The sequence below is a fragment of the Solea solea genome, chromosome 16 (assembly GCF_958295425.1).
Source record: "Solea solea chromosome 16, fSolSol10.1, whole genome shotgun sequence".
Lineage (NCBI taxonomy): Eukaryota > Metazoa > Chordata > Actinopteri > Pleuronectiformes > Soleidae > Solea > Solea solea.
In genome coordinates, this window is record NC_081149.1 from 12,743,725 (window position 1) to 12,768,111 (window position 24,387).

General features: G+C 41.9%; 1 protein-coding gene across 1 annotated transcript; it reads right to left on the reverse strand.

Moving 5' to 3' along the window:
- Window positions 1–3,040: 3,040 nt before the first annotated feature.
- On the reverse strand, window positions 3,041–20,473 carry ppap2d (phosphatidic acid phosphatase type 2D). Its single transcript, XM_058653789.1, has 6 exons — window positions 19,865–20,473; window positions 7,637–7,794; window positions 7,221–7,507; window positions 7,032–7,089; window positions 4,831–5,007; window positions 3,041–4,632 (listed from the first exon to the last, which is right to left on the reverse strand). The coding sequence occupies exons 1-6, from the start codon at window positions 20,076–20,078 to the stop codon at window positions 4,528–4,530; spliced, it is 999 nt and encodes a 332-aa protein (XP_058509772.1). The 5' UTR covers window positions 20,079–20,473; the 3' UTR covers window positions 3,041–4,527.
- Window positions 20,474–24,387: the final 3,914 nt, after the last annotated feature.

Below are 24,387 nucleotides of genomic sequence, written 5' to 3' on the forward strand. Positions count from 1 at the left end.
ACCTTGGATCGCAGGATCATCCTCCCACCTTTCCACCGCAGTCATCACTGACACCTCACAAATCCTGGCTGTTGTTGCTCTTTTTTACTATTTTTTTTATTTTTTTAACACTCCAGTCGACCATCAGCAGCCTGCGAGTTATGAAACAAACCTCAACAGGAACTTGTGCAGGAAAACACACACACACACACACACACATTAAATCTATAATCTGTCACACTACGCAGTATAAACAAAGTGGTTCGGTATCTCTACTGAATGTGTGTCTTGTCTAAGCTCAGGGAGATAGGTTTGTTTTAGAGAAGAGTGTTTTCTCAGAGTCTAACTCAACTGTTATGATTCCGAGTCAGATTTATTCCTTTTTCCAAAAAGGTAAATGTGTTTACTTTTCTTGGTTTTACAGCTGACAAAGAGGCCGTGGCAAAACAAGACGACTAGCTGAGACCATCTCGTCCTCAAAAGGGAGAAGCTGCGGGTAGCAAAGGTCGCCCTACCCTGAAACATTCAGCTTGACACTAAAGTAAACACACCACACATTATGGCGCCATGTCTTATCAGGAAACCGTCTATTGTTTTGTGCTTTCGTAACACCTCTTCAGCCTTGAAAAGCCATAAATATGACCTCTAAGTAAGTAATAACGTCTGCTCTATTAGTTCCAGGTCTGTATCTGTGACTGAACCACGGAGAGATATTAGATTTGCATTCCAACAAACTCAAAAAAACATGTTTAAATAATGTGTGCTATTAGGAAATATTCAGAATAATAACAGGCTTAATTATCCTTATAAAAAGCTGGAAAAAAAAGTACTTGTTTGGACAAATTATATATATCCAGAGTGTGTGGTGCACTCCATAACCCATGCCCTGATTTGCTAAAATGATGCTGTCCTCATCAGATAACAAAATGACACATCAGATAGTACATGTGCTATCTACTCTATGTGCCGCACATATGCCGGACTGATAAATAAGGCATGTGTTTACTGTTGTGTATGTGAGGAGACAGACAAACATCACACGTCTACACAAAGTGTCCACATTTGGCAGTGATTTAGACTCTTTCCACTGGTGGTTCCCCATCAGTTCTTCGAGGATCAGTTTTGGATATGATCTCCAACGTGGCTTGACACGTCCTCCTCTCTGAAGAGCACAACATTTATGTCCTATTTATTTCACCGGGAACGTTCCAACTGATACTATTCACAAATGCATATCACACAGTTGCCAACTTGCCGTCCTATGGCTGCAGGCGGTGCATTCGTTGACTGTCATTACTACGGGAGACTTGAAAATATGCATAGCAGTGCGGCGGGGGAGCAGGCCTGAACTCGAGCATACTAAAGAGCTTAATAATCCTTTCTAATTCTATTACATTTGGACTACAGCTGGATAAGGGGCCAGCAGAGTTCCAGAGACTCATCTGTGAAGCCTTGGAGACACACATTGAAAAGTACTTAGTTAACAGAAATTCATACGCAAGTAACTTTCTTTTCCTCTTCAAAGTCAAATCAATTTAGCACCTTAAGCAGCTTTTATTTGGTAGAAAAAAAGGATAGATCAAGTTTTGCTAAGACTGGAAATAGTCCTTGCTATAAAGACTTTCAGGTAATCCCTTAAAGCAGGGTCAGAGTTTCCTAATGGGATTTGGCAAATGCCTTGATGATGTTATCAATGCCATGTATGACACATGTGTCCTTTCCGCTGAGATATGCAGGTGAGCTACGTGCCTTACTCTGCACACTTATCTGTCTGGTGATTTGGATCAGTGCTCCCCGGCATCCGCCGGGCTATTTTTGCACCTGTCCAATTTCACAAAAACCATCGTCTTATCGAGGAAATCCCCAACATAAAATATGAGGAAGAGGATGAGTGTGGCTTCAGTTTTCTCTTTACAGTTGAGCATCAGGACAGTAATGCCTTTCACCTGTTGAGATAAGAGTTCAAATGGCCCCCATTATAAATGACCACAGTACCAGGCTACTATGTGCACAGTCGCAGCAGTGTAAATAGTGAGGCCCTTGTGCCTGGACCTCAGTAATCTGAGCATACAGAATCGGCCTCTGCTTGGCGACCCCAATTCATTTCCATTAAGGCCACAGGGTTAGTGAGGAGGACGACAGCCGCAGTGTGAGGGAGATATCATGTTTGACAGGGTGTGTGAGGAGCAGCCTGTGTCTTGCTTAGCTCAGTCGCACATGGGACAGTAAAAAGAAAGTGAGGCAGACAAAAACCTGTCACACAAGCACGGGCATATACGTCGCTCAGGAATGACACGTGTCTCCTTAGTTACAATATTATTATGAAACCAAACAGGTCCAAAAACCACAACTGTATTTCTTCCTATCCTGATGCCCCACGCCCATCACCCTCACTCTCCCCAATCTACCGCCCCATTTGTTCTGCCAACTGCTCCACTACTCCCTCCCTTCATTACTGGACAACTTTTCCTGCTTGTTGGTCTCTCTTACCTCAGTATTATGGGAACACCCATTACTGAACTCTCTCTCTCTCTTGCCCTCACTGTCTGATTTGTTTTATTATCTTCCCCAGATCCAAGAGAGCAAATAAGAAATGAAAGCAGGCCTCCAATGCCCCAACCTGTATCTGTCTAAGCATCTCCATGGCAGCATGACCCTCTGAAACAGGCAATCATGCTCCACTGCACTTGAAAAGGACTAAGAGCAGGAACAGGACGAGGGTGTGCAGCAGCGGAGAGGGAGCAGTGGTAATGAAAGAAAGAGGGGGGGGGGGGGCAGTGGAATGGAAGCTTCCAAACACTCCTTGCTTAAGTCACTTATAATTCCAGTGCTTACATTTTGTTTCAGCACAGATTTTACAACATAATGACATACTTACTTGTATAACGCTGCTTTTAATAGCCAGAGACAACCAAGATGATATGTTGATATAAATATTGTGACACTCAGACTTAGTATGCGTGCCTGCTTCATCTGAGCGAGACTGGTGATACTTTTTTTTTTCTTACTTTAGTAGTTTATTTGCCTAATACTAAAAATAATGGAGGACAGAAGAAGTTAAAACAGTCAACATTCATTTTATTGGTTTGGTTTTTTGATTACAGTGGTTATTTCTGCCTCTCTGGCATTCACAGACAAAACAGACAAATAACAATAACTGGGAACACAAGAAATATAGCTTTTTGATAATACCTGTGGCTCAGTCTAGTAGTTACAACAGATACAATAGTAAGTTTCCGTACCTGATCAACACAAATGTAAATACAATCACTTACACAAACAGACAAAAAAAAAAAAAAAAAAGATCTGTCCAAAACTAGAACTAATACTTTTGCAATTCTGTGTGGTTTATAAAATGACATACCTATTTACATTCAATTTGAATAATTATCATTTCAGGTAAAACAAAACAAATATAGTGTATGAGTCTGTCAATAACAACGATAAACACTGATTATTCAATCTTGTGATAAAATATTTAATATTGATTATAATTAGAACTTTCCATTATGTATGTTCAAGTGCTATTAATAAAGATGCACAGGAGGGCCCTCGGGGGTGGGTGGTGGGGGTTTCACACAGCCACGTCGGCCCCCCTGTCAGAGTGGCATAAATCAAGGTGCAGCTCAGAGATTGAAGTCCAGGGGCAAAAGTCAAAGGTTAAAATTCAGTCAAACCTCCACCTCTGAGACACAGTCAAAGTGGTTAGTACAGAAAAACAGGCAGTGGAAGGGAGGAGGAGTTACCTGATTCCTCCCTCACACTGCCATGGTTACTCAAAAAAAAGGAAGATAACATTGTATTACAGCACAAGTAGTGTTTTCTTTTTTTTCTTCTTACATACAAGTTATTGTTTAAGACGTAGTGATGCAGGGCAGGCTGATTAGAGCAGTGACACATCACATCACTGAAGGTAAAATCGGTTAGAAGTTTAAGCCAGTGCTGTCTTTATATCTGAGGTCTTAAGGTCTCAGTTCACAGCTGCTGGGTCAGGTTGTCCAAGCGGAGCAGAGTATCGGAGCATGTTTCTCCTCTCTGCCACTCAGGACCAACGAGTGACCAGTTATGAAATGCTCATCACATGCACTGACAGAAATGCCGCCATCACAGAAGAAAACAAGTTCAAACTGGCAACTATCAACATTAGCAGCTTCTAAAAAAAATCCTCTTGAAAAATAAAAGTTTTTTTTTTTTTTTTTTTACCTCTTTTTCATATATAAAAATATCTGTAATATTACTATGCAGTTCTTTTCACTGGACGGGTTTGACTCACAGTCATATGGGCTTTTTGTTTTTCACATGTTGATTACTGTGCTGTGTGTGTGTGTGTGTGTGTGTGGGTGTAGTGTGTGGGTGTGTGTCACGATGCTCAAAAGAGCCAGCACGTGTAGATTGTACTCCATCACTTTTAATTGTACACCTCTAGTATAATGGTTCCCTTTCTAAAGAATTCCTCCACTGCTCACTTGTGCTATCTGACATTCTTCTTGTCTTTCTGCAGTCCATCTCCCCTCATCATCTCATTCCTGGAATGACTGCGTGTGTCTGCTAACAGACAGTCTGCTGGCTGGACAGTGGACTCTCCAGGGACATGCTGGTGGGAGACAGGTCTGGACGGGCGCAGGGCTTAAACATGGAGGAGATGTAGAAGGCCTTGAGGCACAGACACAGACACATGTCAGGGGATACATACACAAACCACACACACTGTCAGTCACTGACTGTTAGTAAACACTGCTAGAGATCAGAGTGGGGGAAATGAGACCGAGAGCCTATTGTTTAAGTTAACTCAAGTCAACAAAGAGAAACAAACCCATTGAAGACAGATAACTGCTGTGATTTTTGACTTACCACCCAGTACGCAGTGAGTCCTCCTTGGATGAAGCCTGTGAGGACGTCAGTGGGGTGGTGACGGTAGTCAGAGATGCGGCTCAGGCCAGTGTAGATGGCGATCATCACTAAGAGGAATTGTATTAGTGGGCGCAATAGGCGTGCCCCTCGCCATGACAACCGTGCCTGTAGGTAGAACTGCAAAAAAAAAAAAAGGGTACATACATATTGCTGTTAAATTGTTGCAGATTACAGGGAAGTAAATGTCAGTGTGTGGGTTCTTGTGTGTTACAAAATGACTGAATCTAGAAGAGCTTTGAGAGAAATATCCTTTCAGTCCGCTGCCCAGAGGCCAAAAAAAAAGGCTTGGCATGAGTCCATTCAATCTATTTAAGCTTCATTTCCTCCTTTTGTTCATCCTCGTCTGAGCATCAGCTACTGCTACCATGCAAAATGGATGTTTGCATCTGTAAAAAAAAAAAAATAATGGTGGGGTCACAGGGCGAACGTGATGCAGAGCGCTCTTTATGAGGTGGCGTTGAGCTTTGTCTGGACCCGTCAACCACTGGGGAACATTTGGCCTACTTTCCTGCACTGAGACCGACCCTTTCTGGGTTCTTCTCTTCCTCTGCATTCCCAGCTGAGAGCAGGTGTCTCTGTTGCTGCATCAAACTCGAGCAGCTGGCCGTGGTCTGTGTGGCGTGTAGCTACAGGTTTGACACATTCTCTCCTGGTTGTCTATGGTCCACTGAAACACTAGCTAGGTTATTTTGTGTGCGTGTGTGTTCTTGTATTTGGTACCTCTAAACACTGACATTGTCAGGCCCAGTAGTCCTTATGGAGACCAAAACCTGATCCTAATGAGGCAGAAACTTATTTCTAAGAACCTGGTTAAGTTTAGGGCTAAGATTTTAATTACAGTTAGGTTAGGGTTAGGCATTAACTGGTAATGGTTAAGGTTAGGGAAAACACTTTGTTTAGACTGTCCAAAATAAGTGGAAGTCAGTGTGAGGTGACTTGCACTTATTTTGAATAGTTGCATAAACATGTGTGTGTGAGAGAGTGTATGTGGTGTGAGGACAGAGAAAACCAGATTAACAAACACTGAGGCCCTTGTTTTTCTCAAACCACTTCTTCTATTCAATTCTATACTTTTTTTCTTCCTCTATTTATTAACCCCCCCCACTCATCCCTGTCTGTCTCCTTTGGATCAGAGGAGCTGCTATTCATTTAGACTTCTATGGCGCACAAGTGCAAACGGGAGAGGTGGTGATTTTCATCCTTTCCCTTTCAATTTTAGTTGTACACAGTATAAATATTTAAGTCCCCCACACACTGTAATTTAAGAGTTAATGACGGGGAATAGCTGAGGAACACACAAGTTTTATGGATAATTATGTGCTTTTGTCTCCCTCTAACTGTCGCTTCTCTCCCACAATGCCCCAGTGAGCACTGGGCAGCATGAGGGAAAAATAAAGAGATGGGGAAGGCTGGAAAGGGGAGGTGGGGGGGGGTCTTTGAGTCTTTGGCTGAAAGAAGCCTGTCGATCCCTCAACAGGCGTATTCAGCCCTTCACCCCCTCCTCTACATGAGACCCACAACAAGGCCTCCTCTGTCTGTTTAGCCTCTTCATCTATTCATGCCCCCCCCCCCCACACACACACACACAAAACCCCTCATACCCCCTTATCCGTGTCTCATCATTCGCTTTGAGAACAGCTGCCATCAAAGATCTCCTCCCTTACAATCCGGAAGTATGAATATAATTGAAAAGCACATGCCTGTGTGCTTGTGTGTGTTTAATTAGCGTAGTGATGGTTGCACCTGTCACCTCTCACGGACTCTTGTCTCAAGAAACAGAAATGAAAGTGAGCGCTGTCATATTACCCCCAACAATGTAAACACAACACCAAATACTGTAATTATACAACAGAAGCTCAGGTGAACGTGAAGGTCACATTCCAGGGTGTGTGTGTGTGTGTGTGCGTTATTACTCATGTATTTAATCTGTTTAAATAGTCACATTATGGGGACATGTCTTCCTTAGGGGACAAAAAGTAAGTCCCTATAATGTAAATGATTACATTTTGAGGTGAAGATATTAGAGTTAGACCAGTGGTAGTTATGGTTAAGGTTAGAGTAAATCTCCAGGAAATGTGCGTGTCTGTTTGTGTGTGTGTGTGTGTGTGTGTGTGTGTGTGTGTGTGTTGGAAGTAACTTACTGCCAGATAAAGCATGGTGTACATTGCAAAGGAGGCATGGCCAGAAAAAAAAGACTTCCTGAAAGAGAAGATCAATACAAGTTGCCGAAGGTTAAATATTTACTACATGAATCAGACTACAGTGTCACACACCTTCAATGAACAGCACACTCAATCAGTTTTAAACCCAGAAATACTCAAATCACACACCTTGCTTCCTCCACCATCTTCTGATTAGTTTGTTTGCAGTTGGGCTCGGCCACATAGCTGCCCGGAGTGCAGTTGATGGACGCATAGGTGATGTTACAGACAGACAGGAAGTTGGGTCGCAGGCGTCCCACGCTGAGTTTGGCCATATTGGTGAGAGACTGACCCACACAGCAACCAAACAGGAAGCTTCCCAGTTCCTTGTACAGGCACGACACGTAGCGATTTCTAACAAAAGCCCGTGAGTGCACACCTCGGAAACGTACCCGGTAGCATTCCCCTAGTGCAATCTGAGAGAAAAGACAAATTGGGAGAGAAAGTCATAGTGAAGGAGTGGAAGTATGTTTCTTTCATTTCTAAAATGAATCCTGACATCTGAGAATCACTGTGTTAATACTCCACAGGTATCAGCATCTTACCGTTAGGCCAGTAATGACTATACCACCAGCGATGAGTAGGCTGTCAGGGATGGCTTCTCTCTCAATGTAGGGGTAGGTGATGCTGGAGTCTCCGCAGAAGAAGCCTCGTTTGTACGCGGTCACTGCCTTCAACTCACATGCAAAGAATGGAATGGAGGCTGATGGTAAAGGAAGGGACAAAGACAAAAAAACAAAAAAAAAAAGATGGCTCGATGAATGTCTATGAGGATTACAGAGACAGCAGGATACATACAGTCAGTACCACTGAGAAACATGAAGATGGCCCTCTCCTGTCTCTCAGGGGACTGATATGTGACCCAACATGATTAACAGATTCCCTGGGATCAAGCATTCCACACATAGCTGCCTCAACCGCGAAGAGCAGGGAGAAGGAGCGACGAACATAGAAAGACAAAGACGACACACAGATGATAATGACAGCGGATAATTAGGATGAGAAAGAACGAACGCGATATTAGAGCGCATGTTGCACAGAAAATGTAATTGTGTCACAATAAACCCAGTGTGGGGAGAGCAGGATATTGTTTAACAATTGAGCTTTGTTCAGTGAAAAGAGCTGACTCTTAGTTAACAGCAACATTGGGAAAGAAGTGTAATATACTGTTCACAAAAGCTGGTGGGATAAGCCCTTTCTTGCTCCCCCTGCTGTATACACAAATGCTCCCTCACTAAGGTCTGATAGTATTGCTTGACAGAGCCTGTTTTCAGATAAAGGATGCAGCGTACAAATGAGGTTGCATTGTTTCTGGTCACGAAGAACAATCAGAAGCATCAAAAAAAATGAGAAAGTGTTCAAATGTTGTGCTCTGTAGCTTTAAGTCTGTCTAATTTTATATTAACTAATGTTCTACATAATGGCTTGACTACACTTCCTGGTTGGTGACTAATCTGTATCAGGTGAAAGGAGTCAAGGTCTAACTTGCTTATGCAAACACGCCTCACAGCTTGATGGTGAAGGTTCACTGGGTGAAATGTGTTCAGCATTTTAATCATAACATAATGGGAAATAAGATAATCCCCACAAACTGCGGCTGAGCTGCACAGCCTTTATTCTGTACCTATTATGTACTAACAACCACTAGCCGTGTAAAGGCCTGTCCAGGCTGCTTCATTTCTCTGTCCCTTATCCCATGTCCCCTTGTCACCCCATGGAATGCAGTGAGAACATGGGACTAATCATTAACCTCTGTGTCTCTCCCTGTCATCCCAGGCTTGCTTGTTGGCTGGAACGCTCCCAGGCCAAAACACTGTTCCTGCCAGGGAATCTCTCAGACTACGTGACTGAGTAGTGCACAGGATACACACTCAAAATCAGGCCAAATTACACATTCACATGAAAGAAATGTTACTGTACATGCAAAACACCCCTGATCAAGGTAACCGTGTCCACATTGGTTTTATTTCGGTCTAAGCTCTTGCTAATTGTACTTTTACAACCATTAATTCCATGATGAAATCACGCAATACCACTAGTGGAGCTTCACTGCACTGATAATCCAAGAGTGCTGATCTGTAATCAGCAACAGATTTGAGGTTCTTTGTACAGCACCTGAACCAGAATGCAACATTAGACTGTAGTGAAAGGTTTGTGGTAGTGAACTTTGTCGTCACTGTCCTGTCGCTGCCTCGAGAGAAAGACAAAACACAAGATAAAAGCCATGTCCACCACCAGATAGCACAGGCTGTGACGCTAATGAAGATAGAGAGAGGGAGACAGAATGAGAGACAGAAATGGGAAACACGTCTCATCTGACCCACATCTATATTTACAGGCAACTCCTCACACACACCGGCATACATTTAGCTCAGTCACACACTGATACGTCAACATACACATTTATTAAAATGGACCTATAGAACATTTTATTATCATTAGAGTAAGGTCTCATCTAGATTCCTGTGTGAATAATGTACTTTGTAGCAGATGTAGTAGTAGCACATGTCTATACGAAAAGAAAGATTACAGTAAACAATTTCCTTAACTGAACAAATACTAATACTTTAATTTTAATTTCGAAAAAAAAACAAAAAAAACTGTAGATCTGTATCTTTTAATCTCTCACAATCTCTTTGTCTGTGTGTGTGTCATACCTCGGTGGGGAAATGCAGAGATATGGTCTGGTTCATCTCAGGTTTAAAGGGAGTGGGTGTAGATCTTTATCCACTTGGTTCAAATGAAGTATGTGTTTGCACCGGGATAAAACATCTCACACAGTCCACAGTTACACTGAAGCCTGCTGGTTATACTGTATGTGCAACATGGGGCAGGAAAGTGTTCATTCTGTCTTAAAATTAATTGTGTAAATTAGTCTTTTTTTTTCTGTACCATTCTTCCAACATTTCTAATGTCATGGTCCTCTCTCAATAATCAATATTTTGCTGGTAGAGACATTATTGACATTCTCCATTAAGGCCTAAACGCACAGGCATGCACTTACAGACTTCTTGAAGGATCGTTTTCCATACATAATGGAAACCATGAAGTGCAGAGCCGGTTAGCAACGTGTTTTATTACTGCAGGCCTGCCAATACTTATGGTTTGTCTTGTTTTCCCATTTTTTGCATGTAGTTCATGGACACATTTGGCTCTAAAACATCACTCCAGTGTGGTTAAGCTGCTGACTTAACCACACTGGAGTGATAAAATGCATCCCCTAAATTTACCTTGACTAATGCACGAGTTGTAATCCACGCCGTAAAATAAAAACAATAGAAAGCGATGGCACTTGAAACCACATGTGGTGTCCGCATGCAGATAGTTATTTAGTACTTGAGCAATCCTACAATTCTCTGTGCCTCTCAATGACAACTACGCTACAACACTTTTCACAACAAGATACAAAAACACTTCAGAGACCCTCACATCATCTGTCACACAGCTGTGAGCAAAACCTCTGCACCTGGACAGGACATGCTCAATAGAGAGCCCGGCTAGGAACGGCCTGCCAGGGAACCTAAAAAGAGGCGGTGGAGTGGGTTGGCTCCCACAGCAAGGCCTAAATGTGCTGCTCGCTGGTCCTGACACTCAAAGCAGGAATGCTTTCAAATAGTCAAAAGCGACAGAGAGAAAGGGGGAAAGAAGAGAGGGAGGGAGGGAGGGAGGGAGGAAGGAGAAGAGGAGGAATGAGTGCAGAGGGGATATGTGCCTCACTCTAAGAAACTTTTCTGGTTCTAATTTACACATCTATGACCACAGCCCAGAATGAGCTCACTGCGAGAGGAGAATAACAACTACAAGCAAGAAATAAATTAAACAAAAACCTATGGAGAAAGTGATGAGAGGCAGTGCAAGGAAAAGAGGACAGATGGTACTCACTCGGTGACGTGCTGAAAGGTCATATTGCTGAACATCTGTTGATCAATATATGGACTAAAAACTAGGGTAAAATTCATGGCCAAGGGGCTTTTATAATTGACAAATAGTGGTGAGGGGTAGTAATACTGGGGTGAGAGAAAACTGCAAAGATGAAGCCAAGAAAGATGCTTCAAGGGTTTCTCTGCAGAGAACAGCAGACGGAGGCGATTAGTGGTGGTTCTGGAATGCGAGGGTCAGAGATCTGGGCTCTGCTGGGACCCGCTTTGTAAACACAACCCTGCCTCAACCAGCACAATACCCCCAAATGCACATACAAACTCTCAACACGCTCACATACACATAAAAAACCACACTTTGATACAAACAAACCAAACCCACAGCCACATAGACTAACAGACAACCAAACAAACCACAAAAAAACACTAGCACCCAGGCAAAAAGAAAGAAACACAAACCAACCAAATAAACCATGCTAAAGCCTGAAAACCTCAGGGTCTCACAATCCTAAAGACAGGCATTGAGGTAAACAAGCCATTCACTATCAGACATAAATGAGCTCTCATGGATGCTACTGTTGTAGGACAAAACAGCCCGTGCATCCTAATAGACTGGCACGATGACACACAGCCTGAAGCGACATCTAGTACTGGCAATGTGTGCCATCACATCCAATAATATTTGACTGTACAGGCCTAGTTCTACATTTGCCCTTGAAGAGAACTGGAGGACAGACGATAAGTGACCTGTCAACACTGGTCCATCTGGCTAGCAGCTTATAATACTGGGCTGATCCGAGCTGTAGCCCAGTTTGCTACAGCACCAGTCAGGTTTGGTCCACCCTGACTGGGCCTCTCCACAGCTCACATGTGCCAGTGTTTCCCAACATCATTTTAAGCTGCTTATTTTGTTTCAAGTCAACCTTGCTAAAAACAACGACAAAGCTCGAAGCGTGTTGTAATTTGAATCTTTGTAAGCACAATTATCCCTGCTAATAAATTTCAAAAGAAGCAATGTCACGTCACGCCCAACATAAAACCAAAAAAACTGTCTGGATCCACTTCGACAACTATTTGTGCAATAATGACTTTAACTGTGCAAAGCTGTCTCTATGAGGTAGCCATGATCCCTGCTTTTATATAATCACTCCGTTCAGCTTGACTCAGGTACTTTAAAGGCAAAGTGGATTCTTTCTCATGCCAGCTCATATTAAAACAAGTCTTTGTTTAACAAGGGAGTTCGGGAAGAGACTATGCACCATCTTACACACACACACACACACACACACACACAGTCAGAGTAAGTTACACTGAAACAGGAGATGAAGCAATTCGCACCAAGGCTGTGATTATGATTGGCAACCATATACTGCAAGCAAATTAAAGTACTGTGCTCTGAGTGTATGTGAGTGTCCTAGAACGTGGTTCTTCCTTTTCGTCATTGGTGGCCCGTACCAGGTAGAGGGGCGGGGGGATAAAGATGCAGTCATATCCCCTGACACAGACACTCATTTCCTTTCTCATCATTTGCCAGATTGTTCTGGGAAACCTCATGTTTTGTCTGCCCTGATGACAACACAAAGAGAATAATCAGGGAAGAACAGAGAGGGACTGAGGAGTCACAACCACTCTGAATCTTTGTTAACCATCTGCTATCATCGGCATCTGCTGCAGCTGGATTCCATACAACCTCTTAAAGTGGAAACCCACTGTTTCACTTACCATGGCACATTACCCTCGCACTGCCACGCCACCTACAAACATGTAGTTGTAAACAATAGCAGGCATTTCAGACGTTTATAGGCATACTGTGCAATGTTATGTATCCCTCCACAAAAACAGCCTCACAGCTTCCAGAAGGCCCGAAAAAGTGACAAAGCTGAAAGAACATTAGTAAACCAGAAATGCTCATAAATATGAGTAAAATCTGTGTATGAAGCAAAGTCATATAAAATGTTTTTATGCAAGCAAGCTCGTCCCAGCTGCCTTAAGTTGCTTCACCTTCCACCATCACACCATGAGTGGTCTCGCTTGCCCCTTCCACTGTTACTGTTGCCACTGGCCAGTGGAGACATGTCTCCCACAGCTGCTTCTGTTCTCTCCACACTTCACTGACCTGTTTCCTGGAGCCCAGCTCTGGAGTTCAGGGTATGAGTGGTGAGGACTGAAGTGGGCTGTCTGTGTGCCTGTCTGATTCAGCAAGGAACATAAAGGGCCCACCACTGTGGTATGTACCTTGAATACTTTAAAGGAGCTCTCCGGTGGTGTTTGTGGTGAGAAGGTAAGGGTGTGCCCAGTGAGCTGAGGGCTGACAGTCTGCAACATGAGAACAACACAAAGTCGGTGCTTAAGACCGGAGGGGAGGTGTTTGGCGCTGGGCGTCCTGATTGTGGTAGCACTGTATGTATGGAAACAGTGTAAGGCTGCAGGACTGTTTTACAGGTGTGTTTTGGTTTGCAGTAGACTATGTTTGCAGGAGAACAGTTGGAGCAACTTCAGAGAAGAAATTCTGGGGGGAATAGAGAGGGAAAACTCGAGCAGGTGAAATGTGACACAATGATAAAATGTTCCCAATGATGTGTAACCATGCAATGGCGCCAAGGCGGGCTGTCTCAGTCTCTGACAATAAGCGAACAGACAGAGGAAGACGAGTCATTAATTCTGACAGATGCAAAGGCAGAGCTACAGGCTGTATTCAGATGCAGGTAGATGTTTAGATGGTAAACCTCTCCAGACCCATTCTTGCTAATGAGCACTGATAATGAGAGCGCTCCTCACATTGTAATTCAGTCATTACTGCTAATACCTATGGACCATCGCGGGCACTTATGGAACCATCTTCGTGGAGAAGATTGCAGCTGTCTCATTAAAAGTTAATCTAAAGCAATTTGGTGCCTGAACCTTTCCAATCCTTCTCTGAGTTTGACTTCCTCCTGAGGACATAAACAGACAGCTGTAGATAAGATCCCTCAGGCGCCCCTGGGCCTGACCTTTGACCCCTACTGTAGACCCTCAGCCGCTTCTTCTCTTTCCACACCTCACTCTGCTCTCTGTCCCCCAGGGCTGTTCACTCATTCACGCTCTCACTTGCCCTTCAGCCTTCAGGCAACTGAGACTCTAAGGCCTGAGTTTTATCTGTTGTGCTAATAAGTGAAGAAGAGAAATGTATTGACAGCAAAATACAGAGAACGTGACGATATAGTCTGTCTGAGGAAGGGTGCAGCTAATGGATTCCAGCACCTCTGCAGTGCTTTTCAAATGGGCAGGAGATGCATTACTACTCTAACAAAAGAGGGAAAGTGAAATCACTTCTGCAACAGTTTGACTTATCTATTTTAATGGCTCTCCCTCTGTCAGCTGCTGAGTGATGCTAATGTGTTTCATAACTTTCACAGTGTGTTTGATCATGGCCTAAAATGTGCAGGAAAACAGCACCGGCAAATTTGTCAACAAACAGCACACACATGGCAGCTCATAGTAGAGCATCTGTGTTTGCAGTCATGATGACACATACACACGCAAATGCACACACACTCACACTCTTTCTAATTAACACACGCACACACACACATGACCAGAAGAAAATGTAATATTCCTGGCCCTGAATGCAGAAACGTGCTGTAACGAGTTGGTTTCTTGCTGTCTCACTCACTTGGCAGCTTTCTCTGCCAAAAAAACCAAACCAGGAATCCGCTAACATAAACCCGCCACCTGCCCACAACACACACAAACATAAAACACACGCTCATGCACACCTCTCTAAATTGCTGGGACACCTTCAGTCCTAAAATAGAAGATTGTCTGACGAAAAAGAGGGGAAAAAGATGAAGAGACAAAAGCCGAGATAAGCTGGAGAGACGGAGCCCTCTTAGAATTCAGATCATTCAGGTAGATACCGATCATCTCGCCCTGACATGCTGCTTCACGTCTAGAACAACAAAAAAACCACACTCGCACAGCGGTGATCAACTGATTCCACGTTTGTATTCACAAAGTATCCATAAATATCAATTCTGTTTTTACCACTGATTCAATTTTCTGTGGTGCATGTGTGGAATTTATCAACACTGTGAAAATTGTTGTCTTTATTGTCTTTTAGTTTACCTGACCAACAAATAATAAAACAAATCACAATTAACCTCTGGAAAAAGGTCAAGCCTAGTGGCAATAATTGTGTTTCTCTAAGCTGTATAAGCTAATAGTCATTGCCACTTCCAGTCATTTCCCAATTACGCTGAAGAGAAGCAATAAACGGACTTTATTGGGGCGATGACGGAGTAAGGACCGTCTGTGTGTGAGGGGAAACAGCAGTACAGGCTGGGCGGCCTGTCCCTGCATGCTTAGTAGATGTGACACCTTCTGACCTCTGGTTGGCTGGACGCTGGGTCTTACATGCAGCCACAAATGCCGACACCAAGAATTTATGCTCGCAGTTTAACACACAAGCAAACACTTGGAACACAGATTGAGGCATCAGTCGTCTGACTGACTGAACCAGAACAAAGCAAACCCACAAACAACAACAACAGCATCAATAATGAAGTATAACGATGCTAGGATACGAGCTAGGTGTTGAGTGACAGTATGATTAAATAAGATGTGTCAAAGCCTCAGTTTTAAGTATACAAACTACTGTGTCACCACTTTAAAACTGAGGAAAACACAGAGACACCAGCAGACGCTGTGGAAACCTCAGAAGACGGTGGAATCCATCTTCTGCTGATAGCATAATGAGGACAGATGCTTTAGGGTGAAATTCCTCAGTTACAGTTGTGAATGAGCCCTTTTACCGAATGAGTGATGTCGGCAGGTCAACCGTCTGACAGATGGTGATGATGGCATTTCTGAAGGAAAAGCCAGTTCGTCGGAGATAAGAGGATTTCGCTAAATGAAGGGTCCAATTCATTTCCAATAAGTGATGCATTCAGAGGCAAAGGCCCACAGATGAGTCAGTGTCAGGCCTCAGCTGATAACCGCACGGTATCCAGTCAGACTACCAAAAATGTGTCCATCCATCCATCTTCTACCGCTTTATCCTCCACATGAGGGTCGCGGTGGGTGCTGGTGCCAATCTCAGCTGACATGGGGTGAAAGGTCGCCAGTCTATCCCAGGGACACAGAGACAACCATCCATCCACTCTCGCACACACAATTTAGAGTGTCCAATTTGCAATTTGTAATTTATCGATGATGAAGAATATAAAGTACAATGTGTCTCATTACAGTTCTGTGGGACAGACTCACCCCGTTTTGTTTTTTATGTAATGTTTGCGCCACTTATTAAAATATAAATAATAAGCGACTTAATAATAACAATAAAAAAGAATAGAAATGAATACATTTTCAAATCAATGATAATTATAATAAAAACAATAGGCGGGATAAATAAATAGACAGGTCGTATGCATTATTTATAAAGTATGAGTAAGTGAATAGATGAATGAATGAATGAATGAATGAATGAATGAATAATGTTTGTTTAAAATGCAGTAAAAAAAGCCATCATGAAAGTACAATCTAGAGCCAAGAACACAAGATGAATGGCTGAAAATAGTGGGTGACAGACAGTAAATATTATGGAGCAACTGAGCCATAAGATAAGAATTCAAGGAGAACAGCTGTCAAGAGAAATATGGACCATGTTTGTTTGTCACACAGACACAGGATGAAGGCTGAAATATTGATGCATTGCAGGAACCAATCCAGAGGGGTTGTTTGTTTTATTATAATAATAATAATCATTATTATTTCGATATGTGTGATTCTACCGCGGGTGGAAAACAATAAAACTATAGTCTTTGATATAGATAAATAAATGAGGGGACAACAACCATGTTGAAAATCATAAAGGTAAACACTGCAAACACAGAACAATCTATCAGAAGCATCACACCAGCTGCCAATCTTATCAATCTTATCAACATGTGGACATGCTAACACATAAATACTCCATAATCGTTACTGGATTATTCAAAGATGGTCCCTGTAGACGGGAGAGATTCACCAAAAATGTGGTGATATATCATGGCATGATATTTGAATGGCTGTTTTTCAATATGAAAATATTCTTAACTGTGGTTTTTCTGTATTTCAGCCTCCGACCACTAGTTGGCAGCAGGATTTTGGTCATTCGACTCCCTCCCCTCCTTCTACTCTTCTCAGAAAGACAGGTAATGTAAAATTACAATAAATAGACTATGGGTTGGGGGAAAATTCGCAATATATCGCCTTACCTATTGTATCCAAAGTATCGCAATATATCGTATTGCCCCCCGCCCCCAGTATCAGATATGTATTATATCACCAGATTCTAGCCAATTACAGCTTTATTTCCAGCCCCCTCTGTACATAATGCAGCCATTTTAGACTTCAGCCTTCATCAACTAAACACTTGTTAACTTGTTTGTTTTCATAGTTGAGTTGCTGCTGCTGCTGCTGCTGCTGCTGTGTGAAAAATGACACCTGGAAAACTGCTCAAAGCCACCTCCTGATACCAAACCCTCCACAGTAGGTAACTGTACGAACCACATCACATTCACACACGCTGGTACGGAGAGCTTAAGTAGCGAGAAAGAAGTGAGACGGACTGTTTCCTCAAATGTGCTGACCGATGCTGGGTCAGTGTGTGACCACTTCCACACACACACACACAGAACAAATCGAAGCGTGCGGAGTGAGCAGCTAATAGCATACCTGCAGGGGTGAAGAAAAGAAGTGCTGCGTATTGTTGTTTTGTGAGTCAGACAATATTTCCTACGTTTTAACCGCCAACGAACCCGAGACCTGTCGATCAGCCTAGACGGGTTCCACCTCTCACGGATGCTCATTAGCATATCATAGTCATGTGCGACGATATTATCAATATTCAGAGCGTTATTAAGTGTGTCACGTCACTGCAGCAGGTGTCAAAGGAAGCCACTGGGCGTGTACAGGATTTCAGATGAAAGATTCCCCACCAGACTGAATAAAAGTGGGAATAATATTTCCTCAGTCCAAGTAAAATCCTCAGGTATTGGCACTTCACAGGAGCTGGCCCCCCGCCTTCAGGGGGCACGGATTTCACTTGATCTTCCTTAACACCACCAATAATTAATAAGTGTTTGATCATTCACAAACTGTATGAGGACAGCGGCCTGCAGGAATTCATTTAGTTTTTGTAGCATCTTAGTACGATTACCATTAGTATATAATGTAATATTGTCAAGCGTTGTCGGGGGCCCCTTTGTGACTACAGGGGCCCTGCAAGCAGTAGGTTAATTTGCATATGTTCCTTTTACTTACTATGGCAGATAAAATGTACAGTATGTCATGTGAAAAAAAACAACTTAAAATGGACATAAAACAATTATATTTGTACATTTTAATTTATAGAATATTAAAAAATCTAAATCAAAAATACTTCACGTGAAGTATTACTTCAACTATTACTATAGAATCCCTTTTATTTATGTTACTCTGACCACTCCTCAACTCTTATGTCACTGAATTGCTCTGCACATGTTCACCGTGACTTTTTTCCCCAACGATAAATCAAAAGTGAAAACAGTGACATGCACAAACATTCCAGGGGCTCAAACGAAGAAAAGGGGCAGCCGCTCATAACTATTAGTAAAAAGAAAAAAAATACAGTGGCAAATCTTGTTCTTACACATGAATTTACTTTAATAACCATGCTTTCATGCAGATGGTTATCAGGTTGCCTACTCAACACGTTTCTCTACACAATAACTGTGTAACAAAATAGCAGCTGTCTTATTAATATATCTGTATATAATGTATAATTTGTTGTTTTAGAAATGCTATGCTTTCATGGCCTTGTGGTATAATTATTTCTTTATTGGAACACAACCAGCAAATACAGGAAATAGCTATGCAGTTAAAAAAAAAAATCTGTTTTACAGATTACAGTATTTAGTGTGACGATAGGTCACACTCTGGCTTTCTTTAAATTCGAGACAAACACTAATTAATGATACTGTGTTTGCCCTTTTTTATTTCAAAAAATATCTGCGTTGAAAAACATCTATTAATATATGAGATTAATTTTCAGTCACATCATTCCAACCCAATCCAAATGCCACTGATCACAGAATATGACGGACATAAAAAAATGACTTAAATATAAATACATCTATTGTATTATATATAAAAGCTAATCGGGAAAAAAACCTCTTAATAGCTGGTGATTAATTTAGTAAATGATTGATAATTGATTAATGACAAAGTCCTTTGTCATTATGACGTTTTGTGTATCTTTCTTCTATAAATAAAGGGAATATAAAATATAAAATTTATGATACATTTAGTAATGATTCATAATCGGTTCATTCATTGATTTATTTAGTGCAGCCCTTGGTTCCAGCTGAGCGCTGACATTCAGTAATCCTGCACTGAACGAGCCTGGAGGACACAAGGTAGCACGGAGCTTGTTTTGATCAGAATTCCCACGTTCTTCTCCCGGGAACTCTGGGGGTTACCATGGGAACAGATGAACTCCCGGGACAACTCTGCTCCTGCCAACTGCCTCCCCCCTCTTCCCTCTCTCTTCCCCCTGCCCCTCACGTGCACCGAGCAGAGAGTTTTCTGCCCACTTTGAAAGGTTCCACTCTGACTTCTGGAAAACTGCTTTGCAGCTTCGTTAACTTTGACAAAAGCCCATCTACTGTGATTTATTCTCTGCAGAGAACCCACATTCATTTAACCTCCTCTTTAAAAAGTCAACATTAGCTCCGAAGCTGAGTTGACAGAAAGGAGAAGAAAAGAAAAAAATATATAAAATGCTCCCAACAAATGTTTACTGTGGTATTTAGTGGATTCACATTTTAAAAAAAATGTAGTTAATTAACTGCACACATCTTGTAATAATACTGAGGACGTAATTACGCATTTTCTTACCGATACAGAGACAAATTAGGTCCAAACCGACAAGCATCTTCTTCTTGGTCCAGAAGGAGTTCTCCTCCTCCGGTTGGCGGAGGTAATGTTTCCCAGAACCGTTTTCCATCCCGGGTTCCGCGGACCCTCCGCTGTCTGATAACCGCAGCTGCAGCTCTGCGTCCCGGGGCAGCGTGTTGTTGTGGGTGCCGGTGGAGTTGTTGAACTTCTGCATGACTTTCGCGCAGTAAGTTACGAACTACTTGTTGAAAACGTCCTAGCAGTTGGTTTAAAGTTCTGTTGCTGCCAAACCGGGGGTTGTTTAACTGCTGGAGAATGATGGAAACTCGTCAGTCCGTCCGTCCTCGGTGCGACAGATCCATGTCAGCGGGGCTTTGACAGCAGCAGACCCGCGTCAACCAGCAAACCGAGCCGCTAGTCGTTCAGGTGCCGTTTCACGTGTGACATGGGAAAGCAAACATGAAGTGCTGGGGAGGAAAAGGGAAAATAAAATAAAAACAAACGTGGGAGCGAACTGGAAACACGAGGCAACACCAACTCGAGCTCAGTTAAACCTAAGTATAAAGTTTAAAGTGAGTGCTCCTCTGCAAATGTCCTCAACACGGCAGCGTGTCAAGAGCACACGAATAAGAGCAGGAAGAGGTGCAAGCCTTCAAAATAAAGGTCTTTCTCAACTCAATAACAACTGTGCTTATTATTATTTTTTAATTAAATATACATTGAAAAACATATATAATCATAACATAATTGTGTAAATGAAAAAATACATACTTTATTTTATAAACATGTGATCTTTGCATTTTACACTTTGAATTTTTTTTCAATTATTTCATTTTTCTTAACTAACTCTTATCTTTTTACGTTTTAACGCCTTTAGGTGGTTGTGACTGTCTTACTCATTTCGAAATGAAATGATTTTGCATTCGCACGATGACAAAGGTGAGTTGTTTAGTTGTTTATTTCCGGTGTTACTCCGTGAAACTTTACGCAGCAGCTGCTCTGTTGACTTTGACTTTGCCAAAGTATAACGAACTGACTGGAGCTGAAAACATGTTCGATCCACCTGACGCCTGCTCAGAGACTGAGACATTTCCTGTCCCGTCAAACTGTCCCACTCATGTGATGTGGGGAGGACACGCCTCCCACACACAAGCCTCAGAGGCTTTTCCACACTGATAAAGTCAGGTTTGATTGCAGAAAGGACACAAAATAAGCACAAAAATAAGCTCGACTGTTCTCAGTGGACAAACAAGTAGCCTGTTTATTTATTTATTTAATCATTTATTTGTTTGTTTGTTTGTCATTGTGTTTGTGTTTTTTCAAATATAATTACTATTGTTCTCTCCGCACTGCCTCGCAAATAGATTTTTCCACATTATTGACTCAGGCTGTTTGAACGTGTGCCAGTTCACGAAACAATAGACAGACCAAACAAAAAGAAAAATGAACAAAACACACACATCAAAAAAGAACAGGAAAAAAAAGCCAAGAATGTTATTAAATGCACGTTTTCTAATAAATTATTGAGCTGAGTTTGGGTCGTTTCACCTTGTCACGGGACTGCCACCTGCTGGAGAGACAGGGGTTTACGTCCTAAACAGTTGGACTAATATTCATTTCTATGAAAGGGCTGGGTCTATTTATTTATTTATTTATTTATTTATTATTTTGTGCAAAATACCCTAATACTTATGGGCAACATTCCATAAAAAAAACTGTGAGGAGAGAACATAATTGGAACACAGATTATCCACACAAAGGACAGCTGGGACATTATTAATGAATATTGACAAAGATTGTCTGTTATTCTCGGGTGGCAAAGACATTAACATTAAGTTTTGGCTCTGAAAGTAAATTAAACATTTCAGTCAGAATTGGAAAGGCCTGAATCTGAACTTGAAATGAAAAATGAAAACTTTTAAGACAGATAGAGGGGAAACTGAAAACCTCAAATGGAAAAACACATATCGTTATAGATGCTCCTTTATCACAACCACAGTGGACTGTGACTGGGGATGAATTTGTCATTAATGTAATAACATAATCAATGAATTATTATTGTATTGTACATTGAAAATAGTGTTACATTATGGGATATCTAACTGATTTATGCATTATTGGTTCACATCCACTAGATGGCTGCAAATCATTGTTTCATGGTGAGAAAACCAGTCTCAACACTTCAGACTGCAGCAAAAAATGTCACCCTCTGGAAACTCTGAATGGAATTCCCACTCGTTGTTGACACATCACATGAATAATCAATCCATTGTCGCTCACATGAATGATGTTAGCACAAAAACGCCCACCTTTCTTCAGTAGTTGGCTGTGGGCAACTGAACTTCCTTGAGTTCATTTGAATTCATTTCATTGCTCAGCCAAAATGTTTCTTCAATTGCAGATCACTTACTTTCAGTATAATGAAGGTTTGTGTGATGGGCTCACCAGTATCTCCCATAGCAGCTGACCTACATGGAGGAGGTGGAAAGCAGAGCCTTGACCTCCTTCACAGGAACTGCACTTATCCACTGGTTCAGATATGTTGACGACACCTGGGTCAAGATCAGAACACAGGAGCTGGAATCTTTTACAAAACATCAACATCAACAAATATAGAGAGCAACTTATATATCTGCTCCTGGTCTTTATCTTCTGTCTCTACCTCACCTGCCTCTTGTCCTTTCTCTCCCCCTTTTCTGTCCCGCATTTTTCTTTTCACCCCAACCGGTCGAGGCAGATGGCTGCACATCTTTGAGTCTGGTTTTGTCAGTTTTTTTCTCTCCACCGAAGCCTAGTGCTTGCTCATTGTGTCTCATTGTTGGGTTTCTCTGCTCTCGATAATGTTGTCTATGTACAGTGCCTTGAGATAGTGTACGCTGTTGGCGCCATACAAATAAAATTGAATTGATAATTCATTAAATTCACCTGTTAGGATGTTAAAGGTAAGAGTCTGGCCTTCCTGGACTGTGCGGGTGCGGAAGCCTCAACACTGAAGTATACAGGAAACTAGAGCTGAAACGATTAATCGATTATTAATCGATTACTAAATTAATCGACAACTATTTTGATAATCGATAATCGGTTGGAAGTTTTTTTCATGATTAAAACAAGATTTCTGATTGTTTAAGCTTCTTAAATTTGACTATTTTCTTAATTTCTTCGCTGTGGATCACAAATAAATCATGAAAAGTGAATAATTTTGGTTTGTAGACAACATTTTGTGGAGAACATCATCATTCCCAGGTTTGAGGAACACCGATCAACATTTTTGAAGGTTTTCTGATATTTTATGGACTAAACGATTCATCGATGAATCGAGAAAATAATCGACAGATTAATCGATTATGAAAATAATCGTTAGTTGCAGCTCTACAGGAAACCATCACACACAGATGCTGTTTGCCTCCCACCACCCACTAGAACACAAACTCAGTGTCATCAGAGCCTCGCAGCATCGGGCCACGTACCAACAACAACCGAGGGGAAAGTGAAGGAACAGAAACACATCAGGGAAGCCCCTGTGGCTAACCAAACTGGGCCTTTACCAAAACATCAAGAAGAAGAACATCAGACAAGGAGGAGGAAAGCAGCCATAAACGGAGGAAATTGTTTGTTATTCCATATATTACTGGAGTCTCTGCGAAACGGAGGGTTTTTAACAAACACCACAAAGGATGATGGCGAGTGAGTGAAGGAAGACATCTATTTTTAACTGAGAAACCATCACACAACCCACGTGTGTCTGTCAGGTGACCCTTACGACCCCCTTTTCACACTGCAGTAACGGTAAATGACGTGCATTGTTAATTTGAATGATTTCTAGACAGGTTTCCAGCCTATGGAGGCTAAACACCTGGATTTTTCCTCCAGTTAGTCGGAACAGAAGAAGCCTCTTGGATGAGATGTGAAACATCTTCAACTTACAGTAACTCAAGCAAATCCATATATCTGTGATACAAATATGATTAATGCATGGTCACACCAGTGACATCACCTGAAAAAAGCAGAACTAAGTGAAAAACTTTACACGCATGATTTTACATCCCACGGCATTTCCATAACGTTTGCCACAGCCAATCCCCTCTTTGGATGTTTCACTCTGCTTTAAATATTTAAATGTGCCACTATTCCACTAAAATACAATCCGACGGAAGTCAGAAGCAAGCCCAGGCATGTTGTGCTGTGTGACCTGCCCTGCGGTTCATTCCTACCACATGTATCATTTCACTTTTGAGTCTTCTGCTCACTCTGGTGACGCATACCTGAAACAAAGCCCATCCTGTTTTGCTCTCATGAAACTTTCCCCGAGCAAAGAGCCAGCTGAGAAAGTGAAACCACGTTTACTGACCTAAACCAGAATATAAATACAGGTGGGAATTTTCAAGAAGCGCTAAATACTGAACATATAATAACACTGTGTCTGATGCATTTCCTCTACGATCTGAAATCAGTCGGATGCCATGAGATATAACAACAATGCGGTATTTGTTCTTGATTTAATGCCATTACATGATTAAGTAGGT

What these genes read in the sequence shown, in the direction of transcription:
- ppap2d (XM_058653789.1), bottom strand. Translation starts at nt 20,078, where the DNA reads ATGCAGAAGTTCAACAACTCCACCGGCACCCACAACAACACGCTGCCC. An exon ending in CCTAATTTGTCTCTGTATCG is followed by an intron (nt 7,795 to 19,864) that starts GTAAGAAAATGC and finishes CTTTACCATCAG; the next exon opens with CCTCCATTCCATTCTTTGCA. An exon ending in AAGATGGTGGAGGAAGCAAG is followed by an intron (nt 7,090 to 7,220) that starts GTGTGTGATTTG and finishes CTTCTCTTTCAG; the next exon opens with GAAGTCTTTTTTTTCTGGCC.